The 13,090-nt window shown below is 45.5% G+C and overlaps 1 protein-coding gene across 5 annotated transcripts in view; it reads right to left on the bottom strand.

Moving 5' to 3' along the window:
- The window catches only part of PPP2R3A (protein phosphatase 2 regulatory subunit B''alpha), a 52,574-nt gene that overhangs the window by 9,978 nt on the left and 29,506 nt on the right, over positions 1-13,090 (bottom strand). For all 5 annotated transcript variants that reach the window (XM_064720876.1, XM_064720874.1, XM_064720875.1 and 2 more), the window contains 6 exons: positions 10,932-11,034; positions 9,145-9,219; positions 4,116-4,202; positions 1,764-1,920; positions 941-989; positions 350-439 (listed from right to left, as the gene is read on the bottom strand). In XM_064720876.1, coding sequence (XP_064576946.1) covers positions 350-439; positions 941-989; positions 1,764-1,920; positions 4,116-4,202; positions 9,145-9,219; positions 10,932-11,034 — 561 coding nt within the window. The remainder of the gene's footprint in view (positions 1-349; positions 440-940; positions 990-1,763; positions 1,921-4,115; positions 4,203-9,144; positions 9,220-10,931; positions 11,035-13,090) is intronic.

The raw sequence follows: 13,090 nt of genomic DNA, 5'->3' as shown, positions 1-13,090 counted from the left end.
TTTCCCTACAAACCCTCCTTACACACCCACTCCACCTGTGAAGGGATGTGCCCAACTGCTGCCAGCATCTCAGGAGTGTGTGCCCAGAGCCAGTGCCTTGTGGCATGAGGTCAACAAAGGCACTGGTGACTACCAATACAGTAAGAATTACAAGAAAACTCTGCTTGTACACAAGTTTTCCTCAAGAAAGGCAAATGATTTGACCAACCATCACTGGTAGGATCTTTTCTTCCTAACAACTTCCAGACCCCAAGCTGCTCTCTCTTTTAGAAAGTGGTAGGTCACAGAAGTTTCCTTATCTTATTTGCTCATCTCAATGATTTTACTAAGACACAGAAATCAGTCTCACCTTGTAGCACTCCTCTTGTCTTCCTCTGAAATCAGGAGCCACACAAAATCTGCATAACTCATGCGCCCTTCCTTTTGAACTTCAGTGCCTCTAGAAGACATAGCAGAAAAAGAATAATTAAAAATCACCAGGTTCTTAAACACTCGAGATATCAAAGATATTTTTCAAATCATTAGTGAGAGAAAATGGGGCACTGTCACCTATTTAGCCTGTACTCCCTGCACCCTGCAGCACCAGGTACAGCATTTGCTACCTTTTATCACAGCAGAGCTGGAGCTCATCTGCCACATCCCCTCCCACAGCACATCCCTTTTCACAGACTTCAAAGCAGTGCTCTCCAGCTATCCCTGTGCCATGTCTTCCAGCTATGCCCAGTTATCCCATCCTATGGGATTTTTATTTTCTTTCCTGAAGTTACCCAGAAGTCTCTCACTCCATGTTCAGGTAGCTCCAGCTGGAGCTGGAGTGAAACCTGGAATGGTTTCTGTTGGAAACCATTCTGATCAGGGGCATTTCTGAGAATAACCTGTATTTCTTAGCCTGACAGAAACTGCCTTCCCTTCTTCCCCCAAGCAGTGTGCTACTCCTTACCTCACCACAGCACCACTGAATATCCTCTCAATGATCCTGTTTGACAAAGCTGGAAACAAGGAAAACATGGAGGAAATGAAACCACAGCTCACAGCAATAACTACAATCAGTTGTTCATGCTGAATCCACACAAAGCCCCTTCCCACTGTTAAAAGGGGCCCAACCTTCACCCACCCAGCCCTGTGATCAACATTCCTGAGCCCTGTGACTGCCACACTCCCCCAGAACCCCCAAGGCCTCCCCATAAATGCCTGCACTTGGAACTCATGGGTGTTTTAGCCCTTTGTGGATTTGTATTCCATTATTTTATCTATGGCCTTTGAACCTCCAAAAACAAATATAACTTTGGGAAAGGAAGTTCTATGCTGAACTGCAGAGATACTCAGCAGAGTCCATCTGCAAGCTGAGATCCCCCAAGCTTCACTGGACTCTGGATTCCTCTCATGCTTAACTGGATTGCACTTCAACAACCTCTGAGGTTCACACGGGCTCATCCTGCTTGTCCCTACTTCCAAGTTCCTGCAAAGCTCTCAGTAAATAATAAACAAGTTTCAGGACATTATTTTAGCCTGTCCTCCTGGCAGGGACCCACACAGGAACAGAAGCTCCATCTGTAGTTACTCATGCAGAAAATTGTGTCCCCTGCAGTTCTCTGTGTCTAAGCTTGTACAACTCCTCTAAAGCAACATTTATTTCAGATATCAGTGGCTACATTAAAACCTTTTCTGAGGCATCAAAATAACCAAATTAAAGGCAGGCTTTGGTCTTCAGTAGGAACACTGTGCTTTCAGCAATGGCCTCACCACATTTGCAGGCAGCATACCTTGATCACTGTACCTAGCCAGGTCCTTCTGGCTGATGTAAAGGTCATGGTCAGTATCCAGCTCCCAGAATTTGCAGTATATGACATAAAAGTGCTCGTAGGAGAAGTAATCTGTGATCTGATTTATGTCATCCTCTTCTTCCAAGAGAGCAAGAGTCTGAAAGGGTACAAACACACACAGTGGGCAGTTAAAGCTGGGTGAAGAGGCAGCTCAGCAGCTGAAGTGCTGCAGTTTCTCAGGAAGCTGGGTGAGCACAGCCCTGAGAGCTAACCCCAAGTGCAGCCTTTCCCCAAGAGATGTGGTTGCTGTATTCCTTAGCAGGCCCTTACAGAGCACCTGGCTGGCCATCCTGCTTAGCACAACACCTCTGCCACTCCTGTCAACAACTTTTGCTCGTTTTCAGCTCTAGAGAAGAGTGAGGCAGAGAAACAGGAACACAAACTGCTGTGTCAGCTGGGATCCATGGTCTGGGAGACAATCCTGACCTGCACCAGAGACTCTTAGAGCCACTTCCAGCAGCAAGTCCACAGTTTTCCACAGGACCTGAGGTATGTCCTTACACATCACACATCCCTGTCTGCCTCCTGAAGGGCAAAATCAAGTCTTGTTCCAGACTCACACCTGCACTGGGACCCCAAACTAATCCCTCTGACTTCCCTGTGCTGTTGCAGGAATCATTCTGGTTTAACTGGGAGACTCAGACAGATTTCCAACCATAACATCTGTTGACATGTCTTACTAGGAAACATTTAGTGCTAACATCCATGTTTCATTGCCACTTTACACCTCCCTGTTCTTCCCAGAAACAAGAGGGCATTTGCACATTTCCCAGTGCCACCTCCCTACTTTCCTTCTTGGTGCTGAGGCCAGGAGACACCAGAAGCCTTCTTGTCTAATAAATCATGGCTCCAGTGAGCTCCTACCCTCACAGCCTCTCCCAAGGGAGCAGGCAAAACACAGCCTGACTATCCCAGGGTGTGCTGGGGTGTCCCCAAGCAGGCAGGCCCAGTGGCCCTGCTACCCACAACCAGAAAAACAGATGCTGTGTTATGTGTTGGCACTGGTATTTCAACATCAACTTCCAGGCACCTCCACATCCAAGGAATCCAACTGGATCCAAACAAAACTCTCACATGCTGCTATCCACCAGGTTCTGTGTTCTGGCAGGGATAACAGGATGGCATTGCCAGACCTGCACTACTCTGACTGCTGACACCCAAGTCTGAACACCTTTGATCCATCACTCACTGGCCTCTCCAGACTGTGTCTGTCTCTCTCTCTTTACGGATGACAATCACTGGGGAACTTTTGCCATAACCATTTTTGTCTTCTGTAGATCACACCCAAAGATGCATTTACACCTGCAGCAAGGAGCTGAACTTCCCTGCTGCAGGAGATGAAAGGCAGAGTAGATATGAAAGGAGAAAAATTGAGAGAATGTTTAAAGGGAGAAAAGGAGTGAATAAAGATGCAGGATAATCTGGGAAGATTATTTTTAACAGAGGTTGGGAAGGAACAGGGATCCTAGGACTGGACTGGTATGAGCCAATTCAAAAGAGCTCATTTTCCCATTAGCTGATGGGGTCAACTAGGGGAGATGATGTCTGAAAGGAGAAAGAATGTGCATTCATACTTGAGGAGTTTGAGGAAGACAGCACACTACACCTGGAAGGGCAAACAGGACACAGGAGGGAAATCTCACTGGTTTAGCCAGTCCTTCACCTTTCAGCTCAAGACTTTCTGGCTCTTCAGGCTGGGCTGGACATGAGAAGCCTGAGACAGTCTTAACCTGGTGCTCTTTGGGCAAAATACACAGAGGACAGAGAACCAAATCCTGACATAAGGACACACTGCAGGCACTGGAACAAGAACTAAGCTCCATTCATTATCCTGTGGAGATCAGCTCCTGAGGTGCCTCATCCTGCAATTGCAGAGATATTCCTGAGCAGCTGTCAGTGGGCTGAGGGCTGCCTAGGAGGCAGGAAATTGGCTCTCCTACCCTTGGCACTCCTGCAGCTCTTCTTGGCTGCTTGTGAGCCACTTCTCATGAGTGCAATGCCATGTCCTGCTTCCCCTCCTGCTGTCTGGACCAGGAGCCAGGCTGCTGCTCCATGTGGCCTCAGAGCAGGAAAACAGACACACCCTGACCTTCTCTCAGCACCCTGGGGTCACTCCTGTCTCTGCTCTTCTCACCTCAACTCGGGCACAGCTCCTCCAGTAGCCCCAGCAGATTCCTGGCCCTGAGCACCTGGCTCATCCACTGCAGCCCAGGAGCAGCTCCCCCAGCACCCAGGCACAGAACAGGGGATGCTGCTGCAGCCTGGCTCCTGCTCCCACACACACCCACGTACCTGCAGGAAGTTGCTTTTCCTCAGCTCTGTCAGAGTGATCTTGCCCGACCAGGAGCGATTGACTGTGTAGAATATCCTCTGGATAACCTGCAACAAACAAACACTGCTCTTGAAATCAACTCCTGAAACACAGCACTCTGGGAATTTAAATGCTTGGTTTATTCACTCATCTTAAGGAGACTTCTGTTTGAAAACTGTTCTGGGATCTTTTCTGTAGATACTACTATCCTTAAGTGACTACACAGTCTGAAAGTAACACTTGCTTCTTAAACAGTATTATCCCTTTTATCCCTTTCCAGTATGGAAATATTTCCACTGCTCTAAATTCACCTCTTTGGGCATGCAGATGTATTATTTATGTCAGGAGAAAAAAAAAAAAATTTTTCTGATTCTTCTGGTTCCTGCAGAGGAAGCAAGACATGTAAATGAAAGAGAAGGTGAATGTCTGACCCATTGTAACTATAACAATATAACAATGCCTTATGTTCCAGTGCCTCTGCTGAAAGTAAGCAGGAAAGGTTCTGTTTGCAATTATTTTTGGGCAGGTGTTAAACGTGTTTGGCTCCTTTCCAGATCTGTCTCTGGTGAAAGTGAGCAAAAATCATGGGGGAGAGGCACAGAACTCTCAGAAGCCAAAAGCAAACAGCTCCCAGTGTGAGACTGAGCTCACTCCCAAGCTCCTCAAAAAAGCAAACAGCCCTTCCCAGTCTGCTCCTTGTCAGCTGTCAAGTAACATCACAGGGTGGGGAAACAAAGGTTTATTCTTCTATGTGCTTGGTCACACATAACAGGGCAAACAACAACAAATAAATATCACTGGCATGAGAAAGGAGAATAGAATTAATTTGCCTATCAGCACTGAAATCTTGTTGACCAAACCTACTACAAACCTTTGATGTGTCTAACATCTAAGCACATCACCCCAGAGTTTTGGTAACCTTCAGTGCACACTATTCCAACACAAAAATTAACTTTACCCAACAATGTGGACATGACAGGGATCAATGCAGCTAGCAGATTAAATGGGATGGATTTCTCTTTTAGCCAGAACTAATTTCAAGTGGGCAACCACTACTGAAGGGCCATCTTTGGACTCAGTCAAGTGCTGGTTCTTAGTCCAGAACAGATGCAGAACCAAGTATGAGATTGCTGCCAGCAGCCTGCTTTGGGGTACACAGTGAGACAGCAGCTGATGATGGCACACACAACTCTGAGAGCACCAAGAACGATGTCAGGATTCAAATGTACCCTGAAGAGATAGAACTGATCAATTCAACTTAGCTGAACACAACACCTTTGGTAACACTGCAGGCTCTCCATCCCTCCAGGCTCAGAGGCGGATATCCTTTTAAAGTTGGGGGTCATTTTAACTAAAAACAGACCAAAAACCAGATCTATCCTAACTGTAGCAATCACTGAGCAAAGTTCTGTGGCCTGTGTAGCACAAGATGTCAGATTAGGTAATCACAATGATCCTTTCTGGTCTTAAGCAAAATGTTTGTTTCTTCTTTCATGCCTCTGGTAGCCACTGCCATTCCAGTCTCCATTTCTCAACTTTGTTTGGCTTTTGCTTCCAGCTTCACAAGAGCTCAGAGACTGGAGTGGTGTCACCTCTCACATCACCCATTATCACACCTGACAAATTTGTAGCAACTCTTAAAAATACAGGGTGTTCACACCATTCCAAGGACTCCAAAATAGCAATCTTAAGAATCAGAAACAGGATCCCATACCAGTAATTCTTCTTTTCTTCTGCCTGCAGGGTAGTAAAAGACAACAAGCTATTCCCATTTGTGACACATAAAAACTGTTTGTCTACCAGACCACATTGATAAAGATGTTCCATCTGCTCCCTCCTCACCCATCTGTAAAAAAAAGCCATTCAGAGGAAAATGGGATCTCTTTTCATGTCTCTTACCATGTCCAGTCACTCAGTGAAGGCTTTATTATTCAAATAATGGCCCAGTTTCCAGGGACAGTACACAGTATATATCTCACTATAAAATCTCAGTATTTATCCTTTTCTTTTCCAGGTTGTAAAACCCAAGCTGTCAAAAAAAGCATTTGGGAAACATCCTAGATCATGACCCAGCCTGAGATGATGTGCAGCATGAAAACCACACTTGTCCCTTAGGCCATAACTGGCTTCATTTTTCTTAGTTCAGTACACAACCACAGACCCATAAAACATCTTGAGTTGGAAGAGGGCACAAGGATCATGGAGTCAAATTCTTAATTAGCCTTTGGAAAGAGGAGCCTCTTTCTACTGCCCCATTATCCTCATGTAATTAATTGACCTCCAGGCCAAAACCATTCACAGATGAGTTCCAGACTCTTCCCCAGTCTTCCCACACAAGAACAAAAACAATTGTGGACAAAACAGGAACCTTTATTAATCCCTGTGGCCATTGTCCCCTTACACATTTGCATTGATGCTACTGTAAAAGCTGAAGCAATTTTCCACAAGCTTTAACCTTTAAACTGTTTTTAGCACACAGCTTTCCAAGGGTAGCATGCACGGCTAACTCTGAGCCTGGTTTGAACATTCAGGTGGAAGTCACACTAAAGCTTTACAACAAATCCCACAGGATATTCTGTGATGTTCTGCATCATCTTCACCAGCTTCAGGAGTTCTCTCTGTTGAAACAAACACAACTGCTTTAGTAATACAGTGGCCAATAAAACAGATATGATACAGACGAAATTCCAGCCCATTGTGTCCAAGAGGCCCTTTAAAAGGTTCTGAGGTGGCAGTAAGAACTGAAATGTGCATTCACATCTTACCCATCCTAGACTGTGAGGTCACTTTCCAGGAGATCTCAGCCAGGTGATGCTGTACCCAGCAATGAACACAAAGCCAGGTGTCCTTATGGCCCTGCTCTGTAACACAAACATGAACTGTGATTCTTGTGTGGCAGCAAATACAGCACTCTGTCTGTGTAAGGAGGTATAAGGCACTCTACCTTGCAGCAATAAAAATGATCCAAGTGGTCTCAAAATCCAAGGACAAAGCTGTTTCCTTCATTGCCTCCTGGTGCAAATTCTGGATTTTGTAGCACTAAAGAGGGATGTGCCAAACTGTCTGTGGAAGGAGAGGTGAGCAATAGGAACTGCTGCTACCAGGGAGCCACTGCTGCAGAGCCCTGAGTGCTGCCCCTCCAGATGGGCACAGCCTGCCCAGCAGCCTCCTGCCTCCCCAGGGCTGGCCCTGCTCCAGCCCAGGGAGATTCTGCTGCCAGCACAGACCCCCAGAGCAGCTGCCAGGTGTGCTGCTCCACAGCCTCTCCTCAGCTCCAGGCACCACCAGTCCCTGCTGCCTTTGGAGCAGGCCTGGAATCCACCTGTGTCCCAGCACTGCTAGGAGGATGCCCAAAGGCTCTGAGTGCAGCAGGAAAACACAGCACACATACAGGCAGGATCAAGAAGCACTCAGGAGCTTCATGTACTCCAAGTCTGGCTCTGTGACTCTTTGGTAACACAGCCCCAGACCCAGGCAGCAGGGAAGTGCTGCAAAAGGAGAGAGGAAGGAAAAGGTGCTGCCTTTAGCAGCAGCCTGCAGTTCAGTTAACTGGAAGTGGAAGCTCAGCTTCACACAGCTGGTCCCAGCCACATTGTGCAGTGCCCTGGGTGAGTCCAGAAAGGGCAGCAAGGGTGATCATGTGAGGGATTACCCCACAAAGACACTTGTTTCTTGCCTGAAGAATACAGGAACAGTGTGTGACTTAAGAGGAACCCATAAAGGCAGATGCAGAGAATTGCCTTTGTCAGCAGCCAGGGCAACCACACATGGATATCCAGGGCACTGACCCATGGATACTGCAGTCAGAAACCAACCCCAGGTGTGACCTTAAACCTTTCAGTCTCACCCTTAGGTGTGACCTTAAACCTTTCAGTCTCACCCTTCCATGCAATTGAAACAGCAAATACCAGGGTGCATTGTGCCACAGGCACTTCCCACACTCACCCATTCACGTGTCTCCATAATTCCCTGGCCATTCCCATACCTGTTCTGGCTTAATATTTATGTTGTCTTGCTCCACAGGGACTAAACACATTGATTGTGCCCAGCTGTTCACTGTCATGTTCAAGTGCATCTACGATTGATTATACAATGCCATCGTTCACTGTCATGTTCAAGTGCATCTACAATATTTAGAACAGATTCTCATTACACATTTTCATCAGTGTGACAGTTCAGGGCTTGCCCTGAAGAAGTGTCTTTGTGCCATCTGCTCCTTACAGGAAAGGAACAAGCACGTGTGTGCCAGGAGCCTCCCAGCTGCCATGTGTGGTGCAGCCCCAGGCAGGCCCTGGCAAGCAAACAGGAGAAACTTGAAGGCCTGAGCCCTGTTGGATACAGCTCCCACCAGGTCTGTCATTATTTGCATCTGTTACTGCTGCAGAGAGAAAACTTCCCAACATTTATACCTTTTATCCAGATTCACACCCAACACCAGTCAAGCTCAAGGCTTAAAAAAAGTACAAACACACTTGGGTAAAGTACCAGCCTTAGTGCTGACTGCAGAGCTGGAACAAAGCTACTGAACAAACCCCAGCCACAAAAGCTTGGGGACACAGAGCCTGCACAGGCATCCTGGCAAAAGAAAGGTTGGACAGCAGATCCCCGGAGGCAAATGGTGCTTTGCACTGAGGAACAGTCATGGATTCTCCAAGCCTCAGTGACAGAACCCTTCAAACAGGCAGCCTTCCATGTCTCAGCAGCCCAGCACTACTCAGGGTGACTCAACAGCTCCCAAAGACCAAAGAACTTTTTTTCCATTCATCAGGCCAAAAAAGATGTTTTTATAGATTTGCTTAAGACCAGAAAGAACCATTATTAACCTTTAGAATAACCTTTGGCACACACAAGCAGATTATTTTTCTTTTGGAAGCAGTAGTTAAAATGCCTCATGGTGAGTAATATTAAAAACACCTATATTTTTAAATAACTGAAGGATTTGCAGGTAGGAAGAGTGACAGACCCCAAAGGGAGGCAGAGGCAGCCCAGGGGATCAGAGAAGCAGCCTACCGTGGTGATATACCGGGAATGGAACTCCGGAGCGTCCTTCAGGAACGTGAGGCCAGGATGAGTTTCTACCACATCCTGCAAGGTAAGAGAAAATGAAATGAAATAGATTTTCTTCTCCTTTAAATGCTTACAAGTTACTGGGTTTACAAACCAATACTTTTGCTTACTCTTGAAACTATTTGCAGCATTAACAGTAAAACTGAAATCTTTTAATCTACCAAGAGAACCTTCTATTACAGTAATAGAATGCCTTTGCTGGCAATACGCACCTGGTGGGCCAGTTTGATTTACTTAAGGACAGAAAAACAAAGGAAGAGAGTTAGTGAGCAGATGAAAACTCATTTTCATTGAACGAGACAAAAATTAATTAGTTGACCATGCAACTATCTCCTCTCCAAGATTTTTGTTTTTCTCCATTCATTGAAGATATTAACATTTGTTAGAACTAGGTGTCAGAAATAAACATTCCTTGAGAAAGTCTCCTATGTCAAATTAAAGCTGTGTGAGCCTCAGAATGCTTACAGATACGATCAGTATTTTTCCAAAATTCACTTGGACTACCTGTGGAGATGCCTCTTTCTCAAGACCAGCTTTTTGTAAGTCAAACACTGGCTCACAATGCCAAATCTGCATGATCAAATCCATGGAGAAACTGCTCAGATCCTGCATGAATCAGTTCAGATCCTGCATGAATCAATGCCTGTGTAATTTCTCCATGTCTGACTCCTCTACCCTTTAAAGGTGTTCCAAGTTCTGCTGTGCCTGTTCCATGGTGCCCTCAGGGGTGTGATATACCCAGTTTTTGGGCAGTATAACAGGATGTCTCCCATGGTGGCGTAAATCAGGGTAATTTTGCTGATCTCTGACTGACTGACAGACAGGACTGTGCATGCCTTGGATTGCACCAGGAGCTAAAGAGCAGAGCTGCAATCCACCAGGAAAGGCAGTGTGCCCAGTGGAGAAGAGATGAAGAGCAACATGAGAAAATGTACCCATTACAGCCCCACTTCTGTCTGAGACAGAAACAGCCAGCACAGACACAAAATCTTTCCCCAGCAGCATCTCCACAGAGGTTTTACCCAGAGGGCAGCACTGTGTGAGAAATCTAGGGATGCGTGGAAAAGATCAGAAAAAGTGCAACTGCTGATCAGAGGAGCAGATAGATGTGATTTAGAGACACTATAGAGAAGCCCTAACCACAGTCTGCATAAATGGTCACAAATAATTAAAACAACTATACCTTGTTAAAGTTAATTAAAGGGAAAGAAAGACATGAAATGAGGATGTGCAGATTTAGCCTGAATATGAGGGGAAAAAAAGCAGTGACATTTGTGCACTTGCAGGTTTAGAGGCATATACAGAACAATTGGAACTGCAAAAATTTTGCCAAGATCTCCATGTGATACTGTATCTGGTAGTCTGGCTAGACAAATTTAATTACAACTGTCTTGCCAAGCAACTTTTACAAAACTTTTCCAATAAGCTTTTATGTTGTACTTGACTATCAACAGCAACAAGCATTTTTCCCCAATATCCACATTGAGAAATGGGACAAATTCCAGGCTGGTTACAAGGCACTGATAAATATGAATCCAGTCCTCAATGCCTTCAGCAGCATCTGCAGCTGGTTTGGCACTTCAGCACTTCAAAAGCTCATTTCTATTTCACTCCAAGATGAACCCCACCCAGGTGCTGCTCAAACCGAAGGTCTGCTCGTCCCTGGTAAACATTTATTGCCATGGGAACAAAGAAGGTGCCAAGGGAACGCCGCGGAGCTGGGGCAGTACCTGCAGCAGCGGGATGAAATCCTCCTGTTGTAGGCAGTCACAGCCAGGCTTTGCCAGGAGGGAAGTGAACCTGGAGGCATCGTCGTGGCAGCTCCGCAGGATTCTGTGGGAGAGGGGAGGAGTTGCCCCCAGCCCTTCGCACCTCCCAGGAGCCCCGGGAGGGTCACAAGGGCCTTAGAGCACAATACACCTGTGCTGGAATCACTCAATGCTGACCTCACACTGCCAGCACTTCCTTCAAGGTCTTTCAGCTGCACCAGGGCACCCAGCAGGGATTTTTTTCCAGGTTAACACTGCTGTGGTAAAGCAGTTTTTATACTAAGCACCTGTGGAATCAGAGTAACCTGCAGCCAATGCTGCAGGCTCGCTCCAAGTGAACAGCACCAGCCCAGCGGGATGCCACAGGATGTGCTCTCCAATGTAACCCTTCACTACACTGCAGTATTTGGGGAGATTGCCAAACGACAGGGACTGAACATTCACCCAGAAAAATCACTTCTCAGAGGGAAAAAGGGCATCCCCTGTTGATTATGGCCCATCTGGAGCTGTGCACAGAGAGCAGCCTAATGAAGGCATTAGTAGGACTGAGCATTTGGAGAAGGGTGTAAACTCAGTCCCCCCTGGCTGACAGTGTGCATCTGACACACCAGCTCTGGTCTGTCTTCTTCTCACACAAAATACTGCACTGGCCAAAGGTGTCACAGTTATGAGATTAACCCCAGAGAAACTCATGAAGAGAGGAACTCCATGCCATTTACCAAACACTGCTAACAGAACACAACATTTGAATATATCAAACACTATGTTGTTCACATAGTATCAGGGAAACTCAGAAAACTACCCTGTTTTCTTCATTAACTCTGAAAATATAAATGCACTGTAATTATTTACTGTGAGTGATTATTCACCACTTTCCTCTCCTGAAAGTGCATGAACATAGTGCTGAAGTGGCTGTAGTTCTCCAGCAGAGATCACAGTAACTTGTTTCCTGCTAATTCTGGCCTCATCACTCTGGGAAAAGCAGACTTTACAAAAAAGGGCTCCTTTAAATAAGCAAAAAAAGATTTAGCAATTCTTTTGGCTGCATATTCCTATCATGGTAACTGCCAATTAATAGATATATTCTAAATCAGCTGCAGAAAGAGCTGCTAATGTTTTAGCTTAAAAAAATCTGGCACATAAAGATTAAACCCAAAGCCCTGTTTTAGCTACAAACAAAAAGATCTGACATTCAGAAGTGTTTTATATTGAGAAATTCCTATAGACTTGACAAGCAGTGAGCATGTGGCATCTTGAGAAGTCAGTCATACTCTAAGGAAATTGAAAATAGGCTTCAGCAACTAAAGAGACCTGGTTTAAAGTTACACCTGTGCTCACATGGCTGCAGCCTAACTATACCAGAAATCCTACATTTCTTCTGTTTTTCAGCTTTCCAGCAAAGATTTTATAACTGTCAGAGGGGAAGAGGAAGGGATAAAAAATAATCTTTCTAAAAGAGCAATTAAGTGAGAAAAGCATACAAAGCTTGGCTTGGAAATGGGAGAGTTAAGAAGATACAGAAGAGGGACATGACCACAGTCTGCAAATATCTGAAGGATGTGAAAATCAGAGAAGTGAAAATGTGGAATCATACATTAGGGATTAATTAGAAGTAATTGGAGGAACCTAAGGAAGGAAAATATATTGTCTGTGTCAAGACAAACTTCGAGATCACAGTCACCCCTAACATTTTTGTAATTTTGCCAGGGTAACTAGAAGCTGTTTTGACAACATCATCACAGGAAATACTTTGGGAATTCAGGGTTAAAGGCTACATCAAGAATCTGAAGAGTAACCATTAAGTAAAAAATTAGAATTCTCTCTGGAGACGAGATGGAGACGCTGTTCAGGTGTTTCACAGAGCACACTAAAGCCTGAATTGCCCTGGAGGGAAAAAGATTAGGCAAGAAAACAAGTCTGCTCCATGTCAGAGCTGACTCCAAGCACAATGCACCCACCCAGAGCTCTCCATTTTCACAGTGTGGACTGTCAACCTCCACAGATGAATTCAATAGCTTGCTTGGGAAGGTAGTAACTATTAAAGCTCCCAGAGTACCCAGTTATATGCTGATGCTTATTTCCACATTCCCCTCTCTGTCCTGTAACACTATCACATATCT

This window comes from Zonotrichia leucophrys, chromosome 9 (genome assembly GCF_028769735.1).
Source record: "Zonotrichia leucophrys gambelii isolate GWCS_2022_RI chromosome 9, RI_Zleu_2.0, whole genome shotgun sequence".
NCBI classification, from domain to species: domain Eukaryota; kingdom Metazoa; phylum Chordata; class Aves; order Passeriformes; family Passerellidae; genus Zonotrichia; species Zonotrichia leucophrys.
Note: the sequence above shows the minus strand (reverse complement) of the source record. Positions and strands in the feature narration are given on the sequence as shown.